This window comes from Larimichthys crocea, unplaced genomic scaffold (genome assembly GCF_000972845.2).
Source record: "Larimichthys crocea isolate SSNF unplaced genomic scaffold, L_crocea_2.0 scaffold97, whole genome shotgun sequence".
NCBI lineage: Eukaryota > Metazoa > Chordata > Actinopteri > Sciaenidae > Larimichthys > Larimichthys crocea.
The window spans coordinates 19,349-47,231 of record NW_020861315.1 but is presented as its reverse complement, the minus strand read 5'-3'; the positions used below and the strand labels follow the sequence as shown (position 1 = coordinate 47,231).

The window sequence follows — 27,883 nt, the reverse complement described above, 5'->3', positions numbered from 1 at the left end:
TGCTGCTGTTGGATCGACTGATTCATTTGCGCAGCTGCATATCCCACTTTTGTAAAAAAAAAAAAAAAAAAAAAAAAAAAAAAAATCTCACAGGGCTGCAGAATCAACAAAAGATAACCAGCTCCTTTACCGCATCTTCACGACGCCAGTCGTTGCTGCGGGACCTCAAGGCGCAAAGAGGAGAGGACAAGGAGAGGACAGGAGAGGAGAGGACGCGCAATGACAGCTGAGTGATTCTAGTCCAGGAGACAAAAGAAGGTGGATCATTGAGAAACGGGTGAGTTGCAGCAGATACAGCGGTCTTCAGAGCTTCGCAGTGGGGCTTTGGTCATGGTCGGACGGGGACTATGGGTATGTAAGCCCCGGTTTGGAAAGCGAGGGAGCAGGCTTGGTGTGTTGCCTTTTCTGTGCGCTGCCATAGCGTGCGCAGCCGTGTTGGCTCTGCTCTTTGTGGACTTCATCGAGTCATGGGTCACCTCCATGAGCTTGAATACGGTGGTGGAGCCGCACGCCGGCATCATCCCCCCGCAGAGCGTCCCTCCCACCAGACCCGAGGAGTTCCTGCTCATGCCCAGCCCGCTCGTGTGCCAGCGTGCTAAGCCTTACCTCATCACCATGGTTACCTCGGCTCCTGCCAATCAGAGGGCCCGTCAAGCCATCAGGGACACCTGGGGAGGAGAGGTGGAGGTTAGGGGCCTGCGGGTCATGACCCTCTTCATGGTGGGTGTGGCTTCTGACCCTGGACTGGCCAAGCTGCTGATAGAGGAGGCCAGAGAACGAGGAGACCTGATTCAGGGGCGCTTTCTGGACACCTACTCCAACCTCACCCTGAAAACCTTGTCCATGCTGGGCTGGGCCCGTCGCTTCTGCCCTCAGGCTCACTTCATGGCCAAAGTGGATGATGATGTCCTGTTCAATCCCAGCGCCCTCCTGCACTTCCTGAACAAGAGCCGTAACCCTTATGAACAAGGAGACTTGTACCTTGGCAGGGTGCATCTCCATGTGGCTCCAGACCGTGACCCAGACAGCAAACATTATCTCCCTTCAGGAGCCTACCCTCCAAATGTCTTTCCAGACTATTGCAGTGGTACAGCCTATGTTCTGTCCCGCTCTGCATTGCTCAAAATTTCCCTGGCAGCGTCTGCATCAGCTTTATCCACACCTCTACCCCCTGAAGATGTGTTTGTTGGTCTGTGTGCCCGGACAGCTGGAGTGCTGCCCTCACACTGCCCACTCTTCTCAGGTGGTCCAGGTGTACCATACGGGCGCTGCTGTTATCAGGCAATGGTGTCCATCCACCACATCCCACCCAGAGAGATGCTGCACTATTGGGCTGAAGTCCATTCGTCACAACCCTGTTCCTGGCTGAGTGTGCGTGCATCTCTGGGGATGTGCAAAGTCAGGGCGATGCTCGGGTCAGCTCTGGGACTGGAGCAGGGCTTGTGAGGATTAATGAAGAAGAGAAGGAAAACTGGACTCATTGGGGCTGTGCCTTGCTTCAATACTGTGAACAGCACAAGTGCTCTTCAGGCTGTGAAGCTACACTATGTGCACTGAGAAAATGTCACATTATTTTTATAGCTTTATTTTTTTAAACACTTTAACGTATGTAACTGGCTTTTTGCAGAAAAGGGGATGATCAGCTGGTAGTAATAGGAATAGTCATGGTAGTCTTTAACCTATCCTTGGACTGTTACAGCATCCTTCATTGTTACACTGACACATATTGTAGATTTAGAACAAACAACACTGGCATGCTGATAGTATACAGTGAGGAAAAACAGCCGCTTTTGTGGTGAATGCACATTGGAACAAGTATTTTAATGAACACACCAAGGCTCACCTCTATATGCTGCTACCTTCATATATATTTAACACCTGTGTGGTCTATCACCAGGTAGGTCAATTGTAGATGTTAGTCTATATTAGGATGCCTAAATGCATGACTTTCCAAATAATAGTACAATAGATGAACCACACAAAACACAGGCTTTATATACCCAGTAATGCTAAAAAATATGTATTAGTTAAAACATGAAAAAAACAAAGATTGCCTCAGTATACAATTTATTTAAGGAATTTAAGTATTGCATTTTTCAGTGATAACAATGACATGTTGGTATGTGGGTAATCTGTCATTAACTGGATGGCTCAAATCAGTTGAGTGAAATGCATTAGGACAGGAAGTTTCACTTCTCTCTCTGGAGGACTACGGAAACCATACAGCTATTGTGAAATCTCCCAAGGAATTATGGTATTATTTTTCTTTGTGAAAGTGAGGTTAAACATACAGTCGAGTTTGAATTACAGCTTTGTGTGTCTGGTTCAAGTACATGTTCAGAGACAGTTTGCAGTGTGTCCGGGTTAAAGTCCAGGCGGTCTTGCTTCACTCATAATAATGTAAATGGACAGAAAGTCAGTGTGTTTACACTCAGGAAAAATATGTTTGAATGTCTGTCACCAATAAACTACATAATATGTTCAGTTTGCCTGATGTCTTTCATAGAAGAGGAATACACACGCAGAGGTCTGCTTTGTCTCAACCCTCAACATTCTGTCGCATTAAGTGTCCTCTTTCTCCATGACAGCTGAATCAAAGCAAGGGAGGCAAAATATAACAGTAATATTTCACCACCAAAAGGAAATAAAAAAATAGGAAACACGAACAGGTAGTTTGATTTTGTTAAAAATTAATGAATTGGAAATGTTGTTGAATCACCACTGTATTCCTACCTTTATATTTCAAGAAGTTTACAACATATATATATATATATATAGCTTCCAACTACAAATCATAAACTAATAATTTCCAGTAAATGCACAGCGTAATTTATAATTATTGACACCAAACAAATACTAAGCTAACAATCTAAGTTCATATATGTAGGAGAACAACTTGATGAAGACTTATTTCTTTGACAAAATCCTTGAAATCAGGATTTCTTATTTTTATTTTTTATTATTTTCTCCTTTATTACTGATAACAATTTACATGTACAGAAGATTTGCACCAAAGAGAGCACATAACAAAAATATATAATCAAGCTGCTGTGTTTCATTGATTTTTGTTTTAGAGTGTAAGAAATGAATAAATGTATTGCTTGAAGTTGAACTCCTTAAATTATGGCTTCTTACCGGTGAATTTACATTCAGTTATGTGGAATTTGGCCAATATCCTCTTGGCCACATACGAGTCCTTTTGTGCATCTTCCAGGCGACCAAATACACAAAATACAAACACACACACAAAAAAATCTTTCTAGATGAGAGGCTGTGACAGAAAAGTCTGACAACGTAAAAAGGATTTACAGACAGGAAAAAAGTGTGAGGCACCAAACTTAGATAACACTGGGGAGCACAATTTTTAGATCTGACAGCTGTTTTTAACAAATTTTTGGGTGTGGTATCCAAAACTGATCTTAGTTTTTTTCTATCACGTCAAGTTTTTGAACTATAGCATCCACGTTTTCTAACAAAATATGAAAAATACTGTACTTAACAGATATGTGCTTGTTTTTTCTTTGTTCTTGTAACAGTCTGTGCAATTATCTTTTTGCTCTCCCAAACCATGGGGATACCAAATGCCAACTTTTCACGTGTTCCTTTGGTCCACATCTGTAAACTCTCGACACACTGCTTGCACACTTTGTGAGGGGCCCATGGCTTGTCTTGATCACAGAGTTTTACTTTAAAATATGCAAAATATGCTTGTTTGACAAATGCACTGATGCCCTCTGACTTGGAATGGTGAAACTAGCACAAATATAGCAAAAGGAGTCAGGGTTGTTTAGGCATTTACGACGAGAAGTAGCAGGAGCAGACATGATCTGGAACAAGGGAAATTTATAACAATGTAAATAAAACACTAAGATGGAATAGTTACAAGCTTTGAAAACTACAAAAACAGCAAAAAACGAAATAGAACTTACAATGGTATGCCCATGGTTACAAGGTTAAGAGAAAAGCCAGCACAAATCCTCTTTAATTCCTACTATGCTAGCTTTCTGTTTGCAGATATTGATAGTACTGACCTATTGGGAGCTGCACACACCTCCGCACTGTCTCAATTGTGACTGCACAAACAAAGTTGCCACGTAGCTGTAGATGAGTCCAATCGTAATCAGCTGGCAAGTCTTACTACAGCTAATCAGTAGAATTTTGCTTATCTGGAGGGTAAGCTGTGGAGAAAAAACTTGGTAGAAAGACTGCAATTTGCAAATTTGGAATCAGCATTCCAATTTTAGTTTTAATCAGCATAAAAATCTAACACAACAGAATTTTTTGTTTTTAATTGTTCCCCAGTGTAATATATGGAGAGGTGGAGAGATTCCACGTGGAAATTAAGCCAATTATTTTCATTAATTACAAAAACAGTTTTCTCCCATTTTTCTATCTGAAGTTAAAGAGCATTTTGTCAAACTATTTTAGTAACTGGTTATAAAGTTGCATATGTCAATGGAGTGGAGAGATTCTCTATGCCTTTTTAAGTAATACTCCCTTAAAAGCTAGTGGCACTATGCCTAAAAACTTTTGTGTCACATCATCACTAAAAAAAATACCCCAGTTTGTTAGTTTCTTTACTCCCCCAAAGAGGACAGAAACAGAACACATCTGTGGTTTCAGGTGATCTGCGGAGAGGATGAAAATGGAAAAATGTGGGACCTGGCCAGTCACTATATGTGCATATGAACACTTCATCACAGGTTACTGAGGTTTACTGAGTAAATGACGTGTGCTGATTGCGCCCATTGATTGAAGCCAATCAGAAGAGTCTCACTGATGGTATAACTAAAGCCTTTACAGTCAAACGATGCAGCCCTACAATTTAACACCTTCTTTTAGAATGGAGTTCAGTTTGACAGTCTGTTCAGCAGAGTATTTTGAGTCGCTTGTAGAATGAGCGATTTCTATCTACAGTTGCCATAGGTCCTCTACTACAGTGGCCATGTTTCCACAGTGGTGTGTGTTGAGGCCACTGTTGTTTCTTCTTTACGCTTGTAATGGGAGGGCGAGTGGAAGGTGTTCCAATCTGCAACCACAGATGCCCTAAATCCTACACACTGATCCTTTAACAAAGAAATGATTACATCTTGAAAAACAATCTGAATTCAGAGGCTTGGTGTTATGTTTATTTTTAGAACATATTTATATAAAACATTTGTCATACACTCAGTTCAGCAAAGTCTATTTGACATGGTACAAAATGAGTGTTTATCAGTAGAGGAGAAAAAAAATAGAGAAAGAAAATAGAAACACAAATTCTGAGTGACAACCATGGCACCCTCGCATTATCCACTCATGCAGACAGGAAGTGCTTCAGGCTACAGGCATTAAAGAGAACTGCACTCAACATCGACCACTGTTACCAGTCAGAATTAACTTGAATGCGCCGACTACATCCAGAATTTCTGCTGTTCCTGGTTTGTTCCCACAGTGGAAAAATGTGCCCAGAAAATGTGTCCTTTATATGAAGTTCAGAGGTCTCTCCCACAGAACGTCACCGGAGTTTGGGCTACACAAAGAGTCCTCTCATTTTCTATTTTTTGAATCTGTCCAGAGCAGACTTTTGGTTAGATAACGCTGCTGTCGTCTTCTTTCTCTCCTTTCTCTCTTTTTCTATCGTCATTTTGTCCTCCACGGTTTTCCTAATTACATCCTGGGGGGTAAACAAGTCAAGACAGATGAGCCAAACAGTGCAGATATAGCAGAAAGATCACAGTGTGATGGCATCAAACTTGTATTCTGCATTACTTACCCTCTGGTCCTCATGAGCCACTTGCTTCTTGCGCTTTTCAACACTGCCAGCAGAACTACGACCTTTTTTCTTATGCTTGGGAATAAACTTTCCTTTAGCGAGTGGGTCAAAGCCCTGAGAAGACAGAAAAAAGGTTTCAGAACAATAATACATCTATCATGATCAATAGACTGTATGTTAATGTTTACAGATGTGCATCTTAAATTCAAAGTGTGCTTCCGGACATTACCAGAGCTTGGACCCTGTCTTGGTGCCTTTGCTCAAAGGTGGCGCGGTCAACCTGTCCCAGCTGGGTGGGGTCGAGGCTAATGAGCTCTGGCTGGATCTTCTCCATCAGGGCTTTAACCTCCCACTCCTGTCTTTGCTTCACACTGCGGTATGGATTTGCATCCAATCCATCAAAGTTAGGCTCTCCCGCACCTGTGCATGCAAATGAAGGGAGGACAGAGGTAAAGACGGAAACAGTTTGAATGTATAGAAAAATGTAACATGTGGATTATTGTCAAAGCAAAACATCTAAACATAGCTTAGTGATTTTAAGAAAACACACTCAGCAACATGCATTTCAAATTTTCTCTTTTTCTGACCAGTGTGCTGGAAACTTGTTCAGACTTCTTTTAAATATGTAGGTATGATGTAAAATAGAGTAGGACCTGGTACGAGCATGCTGGTGAAACCTCCTCCGTGCCCCACTCCGAGCACATCTTCAAAGGGACAGAAGTGCAGCCCCCAAACTGCTCCTCGAACTCTGTGAGCCATGTAGGGTTTAGTCACGGGAGTGCTCCACACGTCCCGGTACACCTGCAGGGCGACAGAGTTCAGATGCGGATGAAGTGACATGAGGGTGAAAGGTAACCAATATGTAAAGTGTGCGTGTCTTGTGTGCAAACTAATACCATGCAAAGACACTGCAGACCTTTTCCAGCTGACATTCTGAATCTTTGTTTGCAGGATAACTTAGATGTAGATAAAATCAAGAACTACCGCATTACACTGATGCAATCAGCTGCCTTTAAACTGAACACACTGTTCAGTTTTTTTTCCCCCCACAGTTCTAGGGAACTGTGAAAAAAAACATTCAGTGACAAGACATTTATGACCACTGTCTTACCACTTTTTCCATTAAGCAAGAGTATACTTGTAACAAAGCACTACTTCTTATGCATCATTTCCTGTGTGCTAGATCGTTTTCCAATAACAAATCATTTCAAAAACGCAGTGAGGATGTAATAGTAACCTGAACAATATCCCCCGTGGCTGCAGACAGCAGACCCCTCTGGCTCAATGACAAGCAAGAAGCTCCCGAGGGCAGGAAGTAGGACTTCAGGGGCTTGAAGGCTCTGATATCATACACTTTGAGTTTTTTATCCATCCCAGATGTCACCATGTATCTGCCAAAAGAGGAAAACAGAACAGACTGCTCTCTAGAGGACGTTGAGGGAACTGTGGCTCACTTCTCCCAACAGAAAAACTCAACCAGACAAAGAAGGAGTTTGTTATTCATGGACTTCATCTGCAAACATGATAACCATCTGGTGCCTGTGGGACACACCCACCATGTAGAATTCCCAGCCTGTTCTAATGGAAAGTTATTAGTAACACACTGCATGTATCGATAGATTAAACTTGTCTCTGTAGGATAGCATAAAAACCTAGCTACAATGCACAGCTAAATCTTTACAAATACATCGAGCTGGTGGGTGTTGAAGGCTTAAAAAAAGGATTTTGTTGATGACTACAAATACTTATTACACTCCCAAAGAATCAAGTAAATAATCACGTTTTTACTGGGACAGCTGTTAAGTATCCATGGACAATTATCCGTGTTGTCCTTTATAAGAAATGAAAACTCACGTTCCCGTCTTATCTACAGCGACAGAGCGTACGCCACCCTGGTGACAGAGCATCTTGACGAGGGCCTCTTTCTGGTTGGGCGACCAGAGGGTCACAGTGCCATTGTGGTGACCCAAGTGGATGATGGCATTGTGAGGGTTCTGGCACATTACGTCAAGCCGGCCAGTCTTGGTGCAGATGGCAGCCACTTCCTTTCCAACAGACACGTCCAGGTACTGCAGGAAACCTGTAGCACTCTGAAGACAAGAGTGAGAAGAGGATGGTTTGTCAGCGCTGATTACCGTTTGTAAATGAAAATAGCACCCTTTGTCAACGAGTCTGCTTTGAAATGTATTCTTTTTGCTTTGCTCTAGATTACAGGTTTTCAAACTGAGGTGCAGAGGGAGAGATGTGAGGCAAAGACACTATGTTTATTGTAATCTGTCCAGCAATTTGTAAATCTAAGCAAACAGACACATTGCAAATAAATGCACAGTATTGAAAACTCCTCCAGATAGTTTTGGAAACTGAAACATGTTCATGCATCTTAAATGGACATTGTCTATACTCTTTTGTAGTGTGCTGCCCTCTGCTGAAGGTTTAACCAAAAGAAAACCTCTCAGTGGCAGGTCTGATACATAACATCAGGGTTTGTAGTAAATTCAGCATACAGCAGAGGACAACTTTTTGTTATTGTGATAAATGTGCAAATGAACCCACCACTGTGGCAAGCAAAAAGTGGTAGGGGAGGAACTGCATCCGAAGGACGTCATTGAATTTGCGGATGCAGTGAAGCTCTATTCCGTTGGAGTCGTAGATATACAGCCACTTCTTCTGAGCCACTGCATACATGGTCTCACTGTGGAGCCACCTGAATAAAGGCAGAATTTGATTTTATACACAGAGACAGTGTTCACAGTCGGGGATAGGTGAAGCATGACTGTAATATACGATGTTTTGTGCTTTCTATAGTGCTGCACAATGTGAGGTTGGATGACTTACTTCACGTCGTTCACCGACTCCATCACGTTTATCTCACACATTAGCTGTTTGGACTGCCAGTCTATACAAGCAACATGGCCTCTCCTCCCACCAAGCAGCAGGTGACTGAAGAGAAGAGAACACACTGCTAACAACACACACGACACAAACATACATGCATGACGAACACTGTCTGTATCAGTATAGATTTAGAAGGTTATCATTTCCTGACTGATTTGCTTGACTGTATAATTGTGCAAGATCTGACACTGTCAAAAGCTTAAGATTTAAGAAAACAAAATAGAAGTTTAGCGATACAAAAACATCAAAGTATAAGAAGAAATCAAATGAAGAAAATATACAGCAGCAGAATTGAATCCTGCAGTGGTGGCGCAAACAGCAATTACAATTCTCAGACCATTCATAATGATTAGTTGTAGTACAGTGGTCCCTCGTTTATCGCGGGGGATACGTTCTAAAAATAACCCGCAATAAACGAAATCCGCGAAGTAAGTTTTACAATTATTATACATGTTTTAAGACCGTAAAACCCCTAACCACACACTTTTATACACCTTTTTACACGCATTTTGTACAGTACTCCCTTAATTAATCAGGACGCAGAACACACGTGCGGTTCTCACTTAGCCAATCAGGACGCAGAACACAATGCGCGTTCATACTGTACAGTACGCTGTAAAAATAAAGCATGCAAAATTACACTAAAGAAATCCGCGAAACAGCGAGTCCGCGAAAAGTGAACCGCGATATAGCGAGGGACGACTGTAATTTGGTTTAATATTAAAAAGATATATAAGAATTGCTAGAAATAACACCTCACTACAAATAATGTGACTCAAGTGTCAAAAGTTGAATACTGCAAGTAAAAGGCAAAACTATTTATTACGATTCCAAACGATTGCAGTTAGTGGTTTTGACCAGTTGTGTTAAACTGTTATTGTCAGAACTGTACTGTTGTAATTAAATGCACATTAAATGTAAATACATTTGCTACTACTTAAGTACATATAGACAAACATTTGTAACAATGTTACAAATATTCAGTATAAGGTGACATATTTAAGTGATGTCTGTGTTTGGTTTACAGTTTCTTGTGCTGTCTCTGAGTGGCCAGAAAATGAAGTATTGCAGGTTTAAATAAAAACTGGACTAAGAACTTGAGTTCTTAATGTTGCTTAATGGCTGATTAGATGTTGCAAGTCAACTTCCTGTTATTGGGTAAAAAATAGCTACTGCCTTCCATTAATTTTTAACTAAGATGACATGTTGATGTAAACAAGAATGAATATGCGAAGAGCCTAAGGATATTGAAACACAATACTCACCAGAGCCACAACTAAATACATCTTTTTTTGCTCCTATATAATATATATATACTATATATATATAATATATATCTCTATATATATATTGATATAATATTAATATATAATAATTATGTATGGTTGTGTGTGTGTGTGTGGTGTAACAGTATTTTTGTTGTGATGTTAGTACTTTTACTTATGTAAAAGAATATGAATACTTCCACCACCACTGCTTTAATTTGTATGCTCACTCTGCATCATTTTTAGTGAAATCAAGCTCCCAAACTCTAAAGTATGCTACCTGCTCACCACCAAACGACACGTAGATACAGTTAGTAACTAGCTGCTGAACAAAATGGGGTATTTAGTGATAAAGAGACATGAGGTATTTCCCTCAGGAGTTGGTGGCGATCTAGCCCCAGTCTGTGGCTCCCATGTGGTTACAGAACAATCAGTTATTGCAGGTTCAGATCTGATAAGGCACTACAAGGCTCAGTCTGTAATTTGACATTTCAATATAAATAACTGGAGCTTTTGACTTAATACTGTAAAATAAGCTTGACATATGACAGATATATATATATTCATACATTTTCTGCATTTCACTGTGCAATCCTGTATTTTGTAATGACAATTATAAAATCAGTTTCAAGCAATTGAGCAAGGCTTGTATCAGTATGAAGATTATGACACTGACCGTCCAGTCTTGGTGTAATCCACTCGATATGGTCCAAACTGAGACAGATTCAGATTAAAATACTAAAGAGGAAGACGGAGAGAGAGAAAAAACAGATTTACAATAAGGCCAATAATCTTAGCAACAACAGAAGCCCGGTGAGGGTAAATGCTCTTGACATTCAATTTATAATCCAAGCAATCAGACATAACAGTATGCTTATGTCTGATTTATAAATTAACAAGGTCAAAATAAAAGAGGCTCCAGCTTTTAGATGTCAGAAGTAAACCCTTCAAACATCTGCACTGCTACCTTTGATGCAGACGTTATATCCACAGCATCTGCAATATCTTGCTGAGAGATCGTACACGTGTCCTCTTCTTCATCCCCTTCTAGAAAACTGAGATTAGAGGGAAAGGTGTCATAAGCATGCTTCAAAGAAATGACTTCAAGTGATGATTTTTTTTCATAATTTAATCTCTGTCACATCATACACTGTAAAACAACAGCTAAAACATTTTACCCTGCATCCTCTGGGAGCAAGAGGTCAACCCGAGCAGCTTGTTTTTGGGACATTTCTGAAGCTTCCTCTGTGCGGGAAATGATGTCTTTCAGCTTGTAAGTCTGGCCGCGAGACTAGGAGGAGAAGATTAATGAGATGAAAATTAATTAATGGGAATGAGATCCTGGTCGCAGCAGCCACTTCCAGTTATTTAATATAAAATTGTAAATCATTATTGTCATGTGCTTACCTTTTTCATTTTATCTTTCCTCTTGAACTTCTGCATCCTGTCTTGTGGTACTGGAGCAGGCCCAGGGAAAGGGTCTGATTTCTGGGAACAATGAACAGTGATCAGAAGAAATACACTGGATTTACTTTGTCATACTCAAAATTAAAGCATGTTAACGAAGAGCTGGGAGATATTTTGATTTTGATTAAACTCAGTAACGGAGTATGTAATTAGATACTGTTTATAATCTAGGAAATTTTGGTATAACTTTAATATTGTCTTCCTTTGGTCATAAACATTGCGTCAAAATTAAACGTCACAAGACCTGGAACAGTTTGATTCAAACACAAAATATTGTATCAAGGACGGGCACACATGGAAGTATTTTTTCATGTCGCTATCTGAAGATCGCAAGTTAATTATTCTCACGATAACAAAGCCCATTTTCTTGTGATAATTTATTCAGCCTTTTGTCAAGATGCAGCCAGGATAGTCTTTTCTTAAAAAAATGGGACTAATCTGATCATCGTCTATCCATAATGTCTAAAGCCCAATGGACAATGCCTAAGTTCTGTAGCATTATTATTACACAGCGCCAGACTGGCACACACACCAACCTAACATGGCCTCATAAAAAACCTTCTGAGCTGCAGGGTTACAGTAATCATCACCAGTTATACCTTTTTAATAACAGGAGGTGACAGATATTCTAGACCTGTGCATTGTAATGTGAATAAATAATGCTTTGTCTGTGATGACAGTCTTGTTTGGTTTTTAACAGCGAGTACATAGCTGTCTAGTGTGCATGGTGGATAGATAACCTTTAGGTCAACAAGGACATGGATGTCCCAGTTGCTTACAGGCCTCTGCATTTCGGCGACAAGGCTTGATACATAGGTTGCTATCTGCTTTAAAAGCACAGCTCTCAGCCTGTGTAGTCAGGCAGCGTGGATTCAAATGTTTTCCATTCCATCTTAAGGAGTAAAACATCTCATCAAAACGTGGATTTCATTATTTTTAAGCCTCTGAAACACTCATGTTGACCTGTCTGAATGACAGTGACAGCTCGATCCACACAACAGTCTTACCCCTGATATGAATTTCTTTCCATCTCTCTGATGCTCTTCTTGCTTTCTTTTCTTTGCTTTCTGTGTCTTCTTCTGTTGCGCAGCCTCCCCAGCCCTGTTTTTACCTTTATCCACTTTGTTTTCATCTTTCACCTCCTCCTGTGACTCCTGCCAGTAACGAGCTGGAGGCTGTTAAAAGAGGAGCAAACGGTAGGTAGGTTAGCGGCAGTGACTTTAAGGAGAGGACAGAGAGTTTGGTGTACTTTTTCGGGGTCAGCTCGCCTGCTCCGGGACCCCGTACACCCGCGTTAGTCGCTGCCTGATGGTAGCAAATAACCAACTAATGGTACAATGTGTGCGTCGACTAAAAAAGCGTGGCGCCAGTCTGTTTTAGCTGGTGATATAAGAGTCTAACACAGTTAGAGTTACGTCCTTTAATTCATGATTTATTCGCAGTTACCTTCTTCTTTTTCTCCACGTGTGACTCCTTCACCACTGCCTCGCCGGGAGACGCCATCTTTGTTGTATACGTTTTTCAATTCCGGTGACGTCACGACGTCAAACAACGTCACTTCTGGTTTTATTTTGTATAACGTTTTTAATTTATTTTTATTTCATTTTTATTTTTTTATCAAAGCGTGTAAATACTACGACGGAGTATTAGGGCCACATTTAAGTTAATTTGGGGGGAAGTGTTATAAGTATGGCGAGAATTAATTACGAGATTAAAGTCGTTATTAAATATGGCGATAATTAATTACTCGTTATATTTAATAACCATAGACATATATACATAGACGCCGCATTGAGCGGGTTGGTCGTTGGTCGCGATACGTCAACGGGTCCGCCATATTTTCATAACTTCATAAAGCGCCTTTCTACAAAGTTCTTTAAGTTAATGTCTCGTATACACCCATTCACACACACACTAATATATCTGGGAAACAAACAGGCACCAAAAACAACGTATGTAACTTTTAAAGTGATGATTATAAATGTTTACTCCTTATGTAAGCACCAAACCAACGTATGTATTTTTCTAATGCTGAGTGTTTACAGCTACTAATGTGTGTAACACTGTTACTGTGATGATAAATATTGAAATATTTATATTTAACATTTAATCTGTGTCTATAATAACCAGATCCTGAAATGTAGATGTGACATGAGGGTTTTCTGAATAAAGAGTACATTACACGTGAACATATATACATACATATAGTATACACACGCACACACGCACACACACACACACACACACACATATATAAATGTGTGTGTGTGTGTGTGTGTGTGTGTGTGTGTGTGTGTACTATATGAATGTGTGTTCCTAACGAATAGGATGTCCTCAGTGATAACGAAGGTGCGGACATTCCTCCCCCTCCTCTGACATCGAGAAGATTGAGAACAAGATAAAGATGTAGTTGAATAATGTAATGTTATGTAGCAAAATGTAAAGTAATGTAATATTATGTAATGTAGGAAAATGTAATGTAATATAATGTAATGTAATGCAGTAAAATGTAATATAATGTAATGTAGTAAAATGTAATATAATGTAATGTAGTAAAATGTAATATAATGTAATGTAGTAAAATATAATATAATGTAATGTAATGTAGTAAAATGTAATGTGGATTTAATGTATGTAGTAAAATGTAAGGTAATGGGGGTAGTAAAATTGTAATTGAGTAATGTAATGTAGTAAAATGTAATGTAGTAAAATGTTTGTAATGTAGTAAAATGTACTGTAAGTTGAGTAAATTAATGTGCTGTAATGTAAAGGGTAGTAAAATGAATGTACTGTAGTAAAATGTAATGGGTAATGTAATGTAATTTAACATTGAACATCATACCTTTCCTCTCCAAGAATCGCTACCGTGGTGGAGAGGTTTGCATGTCCGTTGATCCTGGAGCTGTGTTGTTGTTGGGTGTCCATCCTGGTCGGTGTCCAAAGCAAACTGGTCTCAGGAGAGGGGCCAGACGAAGAGCGATTACACACACATTTAGATTTTTCTCATCAGATTACAGGAACAACACCAGAGCATCACCAACCAGAAGAAGTGACAGTCCAAGGAACTCGGCTGTGCAGATGAAGCTGTCACTACGTTCTCCTCTGTGGCACCATGTTTGTGAAGCTCTCAAAACTATAACGCTCAAGAAAAGACACACTGACACTTCAGTGTGTGACATTGAGGGACTCTATTTACAGTTTGCCTCGAAATCCACACGCTGTCCCTACCATGCAGTATACTGTTCTTGTTTTACCAATAGTTTTGGAGTTAAATTCAAAATGAACATTTTAATTTATGTAAACATGATCCACTGTTTCTGTGAGATACTTTACCTCAGTGATGTTGAGTTAACACAAAGCTTCTTAAATACTAAATCCGCGGGATGTGTCACAATATTGTTTTGGATAAAATGCTCCAAACAGATTCTCCACTAAAGAGCTAAAATTATAGGGATAACTTTGTAAAACCCTGAACAAATTTTATGACATCAGTCACATTCCAGAGTTTTATGTTTGGAGAAATCAAATATCATGTACACAACTCACCTACAGTTTTAAAACACTTTGATGGAACAATGGTAAAACAGAAAGCTGTTGGAAGTTTGAAAACTTGAACTGAATGAGGTCAATAAGGTAACATTAGTAATAAAGGAACAAATAGTTTACAAACTGTATGTCTGCAGCAGTGGAAGTAAATTAAACTGAAATGTGTTGCAAACTATTCCTAAACAACGTCTGAGTACTGACAGCCCTGTCTGTATAAAAGCAGTGTTGTTAACAAACAGTTTCTGGAGCATTTTTGGACATACACACTGCAAGAAACATATAGTGCTATAAAACGTCAAAAGGGCTGTTAACAAAGGACCGACAGACAATTAAGTGTACGTCTTATTATCGGACCCCCCAGGGGGGCTAGACTGTTTAAGGGGAGTCTCAGTGGAATGGAAGCAAAAAATAGGACGTTAGTTGTCAAAAGGAGATCACAGAAGCTAAACTAGAGTTAAGAGATACGTTAGTTTGGGGAATCTTACCGTTTCCAGAGTCAGAAACTAATGAACATCTGAGTGTGATATGGGATCAAATGACATCACCATAGACATCTAGAAATTTAGCAAACTAAGCAGTAAACTAAGTCAAGATTGGAGTGGGCGCCTTCTCCAAACTTTGTCTGAAGTGAGGTCCAGATCCTCAAAGCCCTCGTCTCTTACACCATCAAAAAACAGAAGTGGAGAAACTGACAGGAAGAGGTTCTGGCAGCTGAAAACCACTACAGAAGCAGAAGCAGGTTTTCTTTGAAACAACAGCTTAACACTTGCGAAGTAAGGAAGTGTCTGATTCACCTTCGAGCTGCAGGTTTGACAGCTCGACCAGCAGTAATAAAGTTGTTGCAAAATAGAGAAAAACTCATCTGGTTATGAATCACTGACGTGGACTACTTAAGATTAGAGTAAGGCCTTGGGCCGATATATCAACATTTGAAATGTCATTTCATCATGAGCTCAGTGCACCTTGCTCCATTTGACAGAGGTGAACATGATGAAATGGCTCATCAGATTTTTTTTTATTTAGACTGAAACATCCACAAATCATATTCCCCTCACTTTAAATTCTGGGGCAATGAAGCCTAAAGTTTTGGAGGGTCCGACACAGATTTGGTTTTAAGGGAGACAGCTGACGTAAGCAGACGGATGTGTCTCTACAGCCAATCAACACAGGAACAGATCTCAGAGCAGGATTGTAAAGTCGTGTGACAAAATAAATATCAGAATGAACCTGTATACACTATTTTTTTAATGGCAACACAAGGAAGAGTAGGAAAATCTTAAAATTGAATATTTTATATATATTATATAGATATAAATATATATATTATATATATATCATAATATTAAATATATAATTATTAAGTATATATATATTTATTATACCAGTGAATCTACATATAGTGTAAGGTCGACATAGCTTGCTATGCTGATATGATCTGCTGCAGACCTTTTGCCACAGCTTGTACTAACAAGTGTTTAGCTGCCTCTCTCGTTATCACAATCACCTTCAGTACCCCGAGCTTCATAGACATATATACATAGACGCCGCATTGAGCGCTGAATCGTACGTCGATGTCGCCGCCATATTGGATCGGGCAGATCTGCCCGTAAACAATACAAGGAATGGACTGAACTCAAAGGCGCCTTCTACAAAGTTCTAAGTTAAGCTCTTATACACCATTCACACACACACTAATATATCTGGGAAACAACAGGCACCAAAAACAACGTAGTAACTTTTAAAGTGATGATTAAAATGTTACCCTTATGTAAGCACCAAACAAACATATGTATTTTTCTAATGCTGAGTGTTACAGGCTACTAATGTGTGTAACACTGTTACTTGATGATAAATATGAAATATTATATTTAACATTTAATCTGTGTTATAATAACCAGATCCTGAAAGTAGATGTGACATGAGGGTTTTTCTGAAAAAGAGCACTAACGTGACATTACACGTGAACAATACATACATCATATAGAACACAACACACACTATAAATTATATATATTGTGTGTGTGTGTGTGTGTGGTGTGTGGTGTGGTGTGTGTGTATGTGTATGTATGTACACGTTAGGTGTCCCAGCCACCCTGAGCTAAGACCCCTGCAGTCACCATGCTGCCTGTGTTTTGTTTGTTCGTTTTTTAAACACTGCAGCAGAGAAGCAACTACAAAGTAACGATAATATTCCACACAGCATTTTGTTTCACAAAGGTCAGACAGAGAGGGCACACGTGTGGGCGTGGCTTCAGCGGACAAGCATTTTTTAGGGATTTTTACCAAAATTTCAGAAACGTATCGCCATTTTTAATCATTCAAATTTGGCTGGTTGGTTAATAACACTTTTTTCTTTGGTCAAACTCAGAATGCATATTTATTCTTACTTTACACAGACAAGAAAAAGATCATGGATTGGGTTAAAATAAGCTGATCGGTGAAGATGGGACAAACACCGGAGACTGGAGTTTGATTCCTATCTGAAAGATGAGAGTCAACATTAATTAATTATTTTAATAGTTATTTTAACACATGGTTTCTCTCATTTCTGCCATTTTTTATGAATGAATAAATTCCTACAATTGTCACAGGACACAGAAATAAGAATCTACTGTGTGCACCATCAATCATGTTGTGATCTTTTGCATAGTAAATAGGTATCATTAATGTGTTCTGGCCCCAAACTTAGCTCATCAAGCCAATGGTTGCAGCCAATGTTGTTAAACAGTACAGTGTAGAGATATAAGGGGGTTTAAGAGACTGCAGAATTTAAACAACAAATATGAACCAACATGAATACTTTTCACACATGAGAGGCTGAAATCTGTATAAAAGAGTATAGAAACAGTTGTTCTTTTTATTGTAATTTGATGAATGTTTACTGTAACAGTGCTAAACTTTAAGCAGCTATAGGCTGCACAGAGGGGTCTAACCCCCGCAGACACGAGTCCAACTTGACTTTGCCTCTCCATATGAGAGATGTCGTTTATTTAGTGATATTCTCAAGATTTCCAACAAATGGTACTGATCCTTTATCAGTGCAACCCCTTCTCTCCATAACGTTTCCCATATACAAACAAATGCACCTGTGGTGTGGCGGTCAAAAACTAATTGGCTTCCTCCTCTGGCAATACACCCCCATTCATCCATTTTCTTCTGCTTATCCGAGGGCGGGTCACGGTGGCAGTGGGTTTAGCAGGACGCTCTTTCCCCCAGCAACACATTCCAGGTCCTCCTGGACTCCAAGGATCCCAAGGAGGATCCCAAGGCTAGATGGACTATACATAGTCCCTCCAATGAGTCTGAGTCTGCCCCAGAGTCTCCTGTCAGTGTTGTGCCGTATTAAGCACCCCTGTCGTGAAATGAACCCCCTCTCGGGAGTGCGCACAAACCACACAGCTGTTCGGAAAGTGAAGCCTTAATATCGCAAACAAACGCAGGGGAAAATACTATTTTACGGTTTTAATTATTTATGAAGGAGACAGGAGACTTTAAAGTCTTCTAGAGAGTGTAAAAAACCGATGTCCTTCTCAACACAAAATCGGATAAAAGACAACGCAAAAAATAATACCTTTTCGTATGTTGTGTGAAAATATACCCCAAGCTCCCCAGCCATAATTACATAATGAATTACTCTAGTTACACTGTAATGGTAATTTCTTCAGCCACTTGAGATGCCCAACCTCCCCCTCCCTACAAGATACCAGATACTTTTGTGTTTTAAACTGTGATTCTAGAGTCAACTTTGCATTTAAATACAAGATCCTGCAGGGTAAAACACACCCAACGGGGTCGGCGCCCTACCTGCTGCAGACAGACAAAGGGGTGTGATAACACTCTCGGGGGATAGACCACATTACATTTTCATTATAGGTGATATTCTGGATCAGAAGGCTATTGTTTCGATCTATATGAGTAGCCTATATACAGTTACAGTTGTAATTATGGCTGGGGAGTATATTATCGCTATTATCCGCTTTGTGTTGAGAAGAACATCGGTTATTTACACTCTTTAGAAGAGTTTAAAGACTGTAAGTAACCGATGTTCTTATCTTCTATCTCCTTCATGAATAATTAAACAACAAATAAGATAAATAAAATAGTATTTTCCCCTGCGTTTGTTTGCGATATTAAGGCGAATTGCTCCACTGAGTAGTTTGTAGGTCTGTTAATTTATTCTATAAAAATCGTAAATACAAGAATGTAAAAAAACAATATTCAAAATTAAAAATGTCTGGTTACACCACTGAATATTACGACATTCACAGCTGTATGCCCTTTGGTAAATACTCATGTGGCACTTATCAGGAGAAGGAATCTGCCGGAACAGAGCTGTAAGAAAACTGCAAAGATAAGCTAGACAATGTTTCACTTCCCATGTAGTACAATCTTTAAAGTGTTAAGGAGAGTTCAGACTGTGTAATCAAACCAAACATTTTCTGTGTGATGGTTTAACGTAACAAATCAATCAGAGCATGAAAGTAGTCTGTCTCATAGACTGCGTCTTTCCATGTTTAATTTATTAAAACACACCCTAGCATTTTAATGTAAACAGGGCCAGAAGAAAGGGTAGGGCGGAGGAAAGGGTAAAACGCCAGGAAATCTGGGAACACAGTGAGGGGCCGGGCTTTCATATCACATCTGGCAGTAAGCCTGTGCAGTGCAGAGAGTGTTATTTAACAAGGAGAGCGAGGCAGGAAAAGAGTTTGCTCGTGTGGGAAACATTTGATCAGGAGCCGAGAAAAGTCAGAAATAGAGCGGACAACAAGCAACAACAGAATGTCTGTTGATCCGGACAAGGTATGTCTCTAAATTAACCTCTACTTAAAGTGTGTTTTACTCTCAAGTGGAGTTCATAACTTGTGAACATGTGAAGCTGAGCAAATGAGAACAGGCTGAAGTATTTTAAAATGTTTGCTTAAATTTGTTTGTTTGGCTTTTTGTCTTTGTTTTGAAGATGGATTCACTTCGACCAGAAATTTTTGATTTCAAAGGAGTCTCAATGTCTCATTATTTCACAAACAACTGGGAGAATATTCAAAACTTTCAGGCCAGGCCAGATGATATACTTATTGCAACATACCCCAAAGCAGGTCAGTCCACATGAACAATTAATGTTAAAAGCTTTGTGGCTCATTCAAATGTGTGTTTTGTTTTAATTTCTCTGTCTGTCTTTGTTTTAGGAACCACATGGGCCTCTTACATCCTTGACCTGTTGTATTTTGGTCAGACATCTAAAGAGTGTCAGACATCCATTCCAATTTATGAAAGAGTGCCTTTCTTGGATATCTACACATCTGAGCAGTCAGGTTGAACATATGCTTAATCTTAACTTCACTTTACAGTGTGGGGAATTTCTACCTTTAGCCTCAGCTTTAATAGCATTATTATGCCTCTTCCTACAGGAGTTGACCTGGCTGACAAGCTCCCCACCTCTCCACGACTCATTAAAACTCATTTTCCTGTCCAGTTTGTGCCAAAGTCTTTTTGGGAGCAAAACTGCAGGGTCAGTAGATTATGTTGTTTGCATCATATTAATATATGATCACAAGATTGTGAAACAGAGGAAAGAAAAATGTGATCATCATTAAAGACTCATTCTTAATTTAATGGGAGGCGGGTGATGAACAAACACTGTGTGAAGGTACTGTACTGTATATCTTGCATGATTTTAGATGTTTTGTTGTTTTGTAGGTGGTCTATGTGGCCCGCAATGCCAAAGACAACGTGGTGTCTTATTTTCACTTTGATCGTATGAACTTTGTTCAACCAGAGCCTGGAGACTGGAACAACTACCTCCACAGATTCATGGAGGGAAAGTGTATGTATGATAGAGCTATTGTTTTTGGAACAGAGATGCACAGATTTCTACTGATGTTTGGATTTTTTCATGAGTTGTTCTGTTGCTTTAGTGGTGTTTGGATCCTGGTATGACCACGTGAACGGCTGGTGGAAGAAGAAACCGAGTTATTCAAAACTCCATTACATGTTTTATGAAGATATGATTGAGGTAATTTCCTATTGAGGCTTACTTTTCTAAAGCTCTTCTCTAGTTGGTAACAATGCAATGATGTTATGTGACCATTGTGTTTCCAGGATACTGGACGAGAAATAGACAAGCTCTGCAGCTTTCTTGGTTTGTCTCCTTCAGTTGAGGAGAAGAAAGGAATTACAGATGGAGTGCAGTTTGATAACATGAAAAAGAACAACATGGCCAACTATTCTACGTGCACTGTCATGGATTTCAAAATTTCTCCGTTCATGAGAAAAGGTAACCTGATAATTAGATAACTAAATGTGTGACATGAAAAAGAGATAGCTGACGGATCCTCTGTGGTTCTTTAGGCAAGGTTGGTGACTGGAAGAACCATTTCACTGTGGCCCAGAATGAAGAGTTTGACGAAGACTACGAGAAAAAGATGAAGGACTCCACACTGCAGTTTCGCACTGAAATCTGAACAGGACTTCAGACTGGGCAGACTGTGCAAACTGTCTGGACAAGTAGCATTTCTGTGAAACCAAAAACAAATTATAGTTGCCTCTGATGTGATAGCAGAGTTGTAGATCTTCTGTTTTATCTGAATAAAGACTGTGAGAAACAATGTTGGCTTTGAGTTAAGATCATGTCCATAATATTATTCAGATATGTGTTAGTCTTACTTTTGACAAGAATCAAATGTTCATGTGTAATCAAAGAACAGTTGTAAGACTTTGCAATTTACCATAATATTGTGAAATGACATCATTATGATCAGTGAAACTAATTAGTTTATTTATTCATATCAAAACAGGGCATCATAACCTGCAACTAATTTTCCTTTTGTTAGGTTATCATGTCTATTGCTGCTCTTTGGTTGTTTGAAACTTGAAGGATGTACTGTATATTAAGACCTAATATGAAATGATTATAGCCTGTGAGTATTGAGAATTGTCTGTGTAGTCAGAGTCTGACCTATTCATCTGTCCACTGAATCTAAACATCTATGTATTTAGACAAATTGTGGTAATCTGGCACTGAGGGTTTTAAAGTGCATCAGCTTTTTCATGAGATGTATGTCAAAGCTTCTGCTGCTGACGGATGTATATCAGGCAGAATCAGCAAAACCAAACTTCCTGTTTCCTGTCCTGCGGTTCCACTTCAACTTTCATTCAAAGTCTCAGTGACATAAACATCCACTGTTAAAACACAATCAGTTAGTAGGGTGATGTGTTACTTCCTAACAATGAACCTGGGCACTGTAGCAGTTTGTAATATTTAAAAAGCAGCAGGATTAAAGGTACACATAGTATGTTCATGTTTTAAACTTTTGAAATAATTTTGGAAGTGTTCAAACTCGTTTTTAAAGATTATGCTGGTTCTTATTGATGCATTTCTTGTGTTCACCTTCCTTGAAAACACGCACCAGCATGTTGCTGCAAGCATGACTACACTGCTTAAAGTGGGTGGGAAAATAGTTTGCTCATGTGGGAAAAATTAAGAGCATGAAATTCAGTGGAGAGACCAGCAGCACATTAAGGATGTCTTAGGATCCGAACTTCACTCTGAGCTTTACTCTAAAGTGGAGATGTAACACTAACCAGAGGCGGTCCTGGCTACATTTACGCCCTGGGTGAACCTCACACACACACACACACACACACACACACACACACACACACCAATGTTTCAGATTTGTATTACTTTATTATATATAAAAGGTAATGTGGCGAGACGTGGTAAAAGAGGGGGGGGATTTGTCCAACAACGCCACCTGGGGAATTGCACCCCAGGAAATTCACTCAACCCTATAAGGGGAATACTATGAGGTCACACAGACTCGTTACACCTATATAGAGAGGACAAGAGACGGACTTCCAAAAATATAAATTATTTTATTTAACAATGGTTTAATAGAGGTAAAATGAACATATTCTTCACCACCTGCGTGTCTGCTATACCACCATTCGTTAGGGGGGGAAAATAAACAAAAATAGGAGCAGGGACAGCTCAGTGAGGCGGACAGACTAAAGAAACTTAAAAACACACAAAAACAATATTACAAACCAAACCACCACGTGCCACAGCAAACTTAAGGGAGGTGAGATGGGACCACCACCAGGGAGTCTGCCACGCACTACACCAGCTCCTGTCCAGGAAGAAAACACACAAAATTAGGTGGAGCGACACTCAAAGGTTGAACTATACGAATTATTAAAATGTCCTATTCTAAAAACACTCACACACAACATTCACACCCACATGCACACCAACAGAAAGAATACACATTAATTGTTTTAACCTATATAGAAATACTTAAAGAAAATTTACTTATATAAGAATAAACAAAATCAGAAATGTAACTAAATTAGAACTAAACAAAATAACCATCTGTAATTCAAAATAAAGAAACCAAAGAGCTTGCAAATTAACTGATTACCCAAAACAACTACATAAACAAGAAATAAATAAACCAAACAAACAAAGAAACACTAATAAGTCAGTTGCAGTGGGGCTTGAGTCTGGTGCTGCGTGAGAGCCACAACAGAAACTCAGGACATTAAGAAAAAGAAACTACGGTGTGGAAGACAGCGTGAAAACGGAGCGGCTGCACCAAGGCTGGAGGCAGCGGATGTTATGCGTAGGTGGCTGCGGTGGTCATCAATAGGCTGTGCAGTGGATCCACAGAGCGCAGGAGGAGAGACAGAACCGCTGCAAATTCAGCAGCTACAGCAGGACAGAGCAGAGGGCAACAGCTGTTAGCAAAGGGCTACTATAGTTAACCATGATTAACAACGAGCATGCTTACCGATAGAGAGAGCTTTACGCACTAAAAAAAACCAGTCCTCAACAACAGCAGAACGCGGACACCACTTCCTCCAGCTGCAACCCAACCAGTACGGCCAAAACTGAAAACAAAATCACGGCGGTTGTCGCACCATACTGTGCAATAAAGATGCAGTTAAAGCACACACGCTTACCTGGCGAAATCACACCGAACACCAACCAAACTGGAGCACGCCGACCCAGAGCCTTTCCAGGTGAATGCCAGGGAGAGAATGCGCCCCGGAGGAGCGCAGTAGTTAACCAGGTGCTGCCAATGCGCAATCAAGCACCGGTGATACTGATTAAGTGGGAGGGGGTGGAGCAGAGCAACACCCGACCTGCCACAGTAACAAAAACACACAAAACACAAGATACTCCATGGCCATGTCTGTGGCTGCTGTGGAAGCACCTGACTCCTCATTTTGGCCAGTGGGTGCTCCAGCTCCAGAATATTTCAGAAGTGCCCCATAATTTACAATTAAGATACAATGTGTAAGTTAGATCACACTCACATCACACATGCATCAGTTACCCAATTAAAATGACCATAATGCACATTTTATTAACATTTGTTAACATCCTATAAACTAAGCATAACATACCACAAATGATTTAAAAAGCTATATCACATGTAGCTTACAAAATGCCATATCACTGTATGTTAGAAGTTGTTTAAGTTGGCATAAGTGTACAGTAATAAAAAATTCCACAGTCTGTGTGAATTTGCACTTGTTGTGTTGCAAACACAAACCAGACTAGGTTGCCACTGGGTGAAATTAGTTGCATGACCTGATTTCAATTCTAATAGTTGCTAGTTCAGCAAAACTAAAAGTCTTCTGTGGTTAATAGCAACATATTATCAAGAGGCTCATAAACAGCCTATAGCTGCTGTCCCTCACAGAAATCTGCATCCCTTTATCTCTGGCCCGTTTCTCCTCTTCTTCTTTTCTTCGATTACTAAACTGGGCACCTGATGCTTCTTTGGTTTTTTACTTTGGTCCATGATGAAGACACCACATCATTAACCACTATACCTTTGCCAACACCGTCAGTTCGCCCGTCAATCAACCGGAGTCAGATAGACAACGAGCTACAACCTAATGTTCATCAAAACGAGCCATCCTCGGAGCCACACCAACAACATTGGTGTTTACTAAGACTTCTTATAATTTCTGGGATTTTTTCTTAGGAATATTAATCAATAACTTCAATATGTTACAGTACTGCGGTAACGCTGTCTACACTTTAAAATCTAGTGCCCGACTACATCGGTTTGTACGGTAAAGCGTCTTTATGGTGTCTTCAAGTGCACCTCGGAAACTCAGAAATCAAAAAATAATCTCTGTTCTAAGATACATATGCAGATTTAGAAAAGTCATTAAATAAACAAAAATCAAATTGTTTTCTGACAACTCCACCTGATTCCTGTTCTACATGTTCCCAGCTACTTCTGGGATGAATTTCAAGTTCTTTTACTGTACCATTTTCGAATAGTCTCATACACAATGTATGGTGACATTGTGGTGAAATGGTACAGTAAAAGAACTTGAAAACCACCCCAGAAGTAGCTGGGAACATGTAGGACAAGAATCAGGTAGAGTTGTCAGAAAACAATTTGATTTGTTTATTTAATGACTTTTCTAAATCTGCACATGTATCTTAGAAAAGAGATTATTTAATTTCTGAGTTTCCGAGGTGCACTTGAAGGCACCAAACAGACGCTTTACCGTACAAACCGATGTAGTCGGGCACTAGATTTTAAAGCTTTACCGTACAAACCGATGTAGTCGGGCACTAGATTTTAAAGTATAGATAGCGTTACTGCAGTACTGTATCATATTAAAGTTATTGATTAATATTCCTAATAAAAATTCCCAGAAATTATCTGAAGTCTTAGTAAACACTGGCTCCGAGGATCAAATCAAATCAAATCAAATCAATTTTATTTGTATAGCCCAAAGTCACAAAGTACATTTGCCTCAGAGGGCTTTACAATCTGTACAGGGAGTGACACCCTCTGTCCTTAGACCCTCGGTTCGAGTGAGGAAAAACTTGCCCACAAAAACCCTTTTAACAGGGAAAAAATGTGGAAGAAACCTCAGGAAGAGCCACAGAGGAGGGATCCCTCTCCCAGGACGGACAGACGTGCAATAGATGTCACGTGTACAGAACAAATCAACACAAACATATTGTACAATGACTGATAAAATGACAATGAATTATAATGAATGATAAAAATGATTACAGTAATAGATATGGTAGTAATAATGACAGTAATAATATATGTAGTGGGCGTCATGCAGGATCACAGCAGCAGCCACGATCCACGAGAACCTGCTGGACGACAGAGCACAGAAACTCCGGGGAACAGCTATAATTATTAGACACACTCCTATTAAGACTTAAGACATAAAAGCAACACAATAAGATTATAAAATAGGATGATAATACAAAGTTTAAACCAGTGTTTTCCAACCTTTTTGGTTTCCACCGTACATAAAAACCAGTGTCCCCAAAGAGTCATCCCTCCTCTAAACTTCTCACATGGTTTCATTTCACTCAAAGTTCAAACGATCCATTATTTCATTAAAAAAAACAGAGATTGGAGTAAGTTCCTAGGAAATAAAAGCAGATTTGTGTAGCAGAGTTTTATTTTTCTGTCTTTCCTGCTCCATTAATCATCCCATGACGCTCATGATTTATCTTGTGATCCTTTGAAAGGAGCTACATAACTTGCTATCTGCATATAAAGTAGTTTAAATCAGCCGTGTGTCAGATATAATCTTGTATCAGTTACAGGTGACATTTTACAGCACTTAGTGCTCTTACTTTGATATTTAAGTACATGAAGCAAAAAATACTTCTTTTGTAATACTTTTACTTGTAATTAAGTATAACTGTTGTATTGCGTTGGTAAAAAACCACTGCCCATTTGTTTGTTGTTTGTTTGCCTCTTTATGGGATGTTTAAATTTATAGGTTATATGTATTATCATTATTTTCTCATGAACCACTACAGCTACATGAATTCTTAATGTTTATTTTCTTTGAGATTAAGTTCTTTACATACTTTTGTCCTACTTATGTAATGTTCAGTTATGTCAACATAGCAGTGCATAAAGATATAATTGCATCAACAGTACAAATCTTCCTTCCATCGTAGTGGAATGTTTTCAAATGTGCTTTTGTTATATTATATCCTTTTACTGTATTTTTATAAATATGATAAACAGACACTAAATTCGCACCCAAACATGCGCAAACACACTCAGATCTGAAGCGACATGCCATCTGGGGCAATAAAAGCTGAGTACACATACACACACACATCTGACACAACGTAACAAAAACACACACACACACACACAGTATACTGTATGTTGTATGTTTACCCAGGCTATGGCCCAACCGGTTGCGTGCGAAGCTGGATCATGTTTCTTATAACTGAATCTTTCACTGCTGAGAGTGCTCTTCGTTTTGAGCCATGAAGAATTACGTTCCACTAAAAACGGCAAAGCAATAAGAGCTCCCTTTGCCCCCCTGATAAAATGTTTTAAAAGCTCAAGTTTTTGGCAAACAAATAGATTTTATCCTCTACAGTTTTTACTGGTTGAAGGTTTGGCAGGCCATGTGCCGTTTCACAATGTATAGAGAATATAAATCATATCTGTAAAACTGTATTAACTGCTGAGATGAAGCTGGGACAGTATAGAAACACTGTCATCTCAGATGGATGGAGGCCTATATACAGGTACGTAAACTGATTATGATGTATAATTAAACTTAATTTACTTCCTGAAAGTATCAAAAAGTAATTTAAATTAAGAAAAGGACAATGTGATTTTTTAATTTTTTTTTTAAAATGTCAATGAAAAAATATAAAAATAGCATTTAACATTTATACTCTATGATAAGGATATTGTAGCTTTTGTTGCCACTAAATAAATTATATACTATAAGAAGAACAGGCATATATAATCTAAAACCTTTGGTTTAGGACTGAACATTTCTATCTATATAAACTACAAACTGATGCAATAAGTTGTTGTGCTGATAGATAAAAGATGCACAAGTCAGAAATAATTACACAAAACAGTCAGTGACAGACAATAAAGAGCAAATACATATACAACTATATTCACGTTATAGACCA

General features: G+C 39.2%; 3 protein-coding genes across 3 annotated transcripts; 2 read left to right on the top strand and 1 right to left on the bottom strand.

The window, feature by feature from the left end:
- Positions 1-330: 330 nt before the first annotated feature.
- b3galt4 (UDP-Gal:betaGlcNAc beta 1,3-galactosyltransferase, polypeptide 4) lies at positions 331-1,446 on the top strand. Its single transcript, XM_027277279.1, has one exon. It carries the CDS (start codon positions 331-333, stop codon positions 1,444-1,446), a length of 1,116 nt encoding a protein of 371 aa, XP_027133080.1.
- A 3,657-nt stretch (positions 1,447-5,103) lies between these two features.
- wdr46 (WD repeat domain 46) lies at positions 5,104-12,934 on the bottom strand. Its single transcript, XM_027277305.1, has 14 exons — positions 12,829-12,934; positions 12,390-12,557; positions 11,323-11,403; positions 11,094-11,206; positions 10,883-10,970; positions 10,592-10,653; positions 8,591-8,695; positions 8,309-8,459; positions 7,610-7,845; positions 6,993-7,146; positions 6,409-6,556; positions 5,985-6,175; positions 5,756-5,869; positions 5,104-5,656 (listed from the first exon to the last, which is right to left on the bottom strand). The coding sequence occupies exons 1-14, from the start codon at positions 12,883-12,885 to the stop codon at positions 5,537-5,539; spliced, it is 1,788 nt and encodes a 595-aa protein (XP_027133106.1). The 5' UTR covers positions 12,886-12,934; the 3' UTR covers positions 5,104-5,536.
- A 6,611-nt stretch (positions 12,935-19,545) lies between these two features.
- LOC113745585 (cytosolic sulfotransferase 1-like) lies at positions 19,546-21,530 on the top strand. The gene is made up of 8 exons (XM_027277216.1): positions 19,546-19,728; positions 19,886-20,021; positions 20,112-20,237; positions 20,334-20,434; positions 20,623-20,749; positions 20,841-20,938; positions 21,025-21,199; positions 21,274-21,530. Exons 1-8 carry the CDS (start codon positions 19,708-19,710, stop codon positions 21,384-21,386), a joined length of 897 nt encoding a protein of 298 aa, XP_027133017.1. The 5' UTR covers positions 19,546-19,707; the 3' UTR covers positions 21,387-21,530.
- Positions 21,531-27,883: the final 6,353 nt, after the last annotated feature.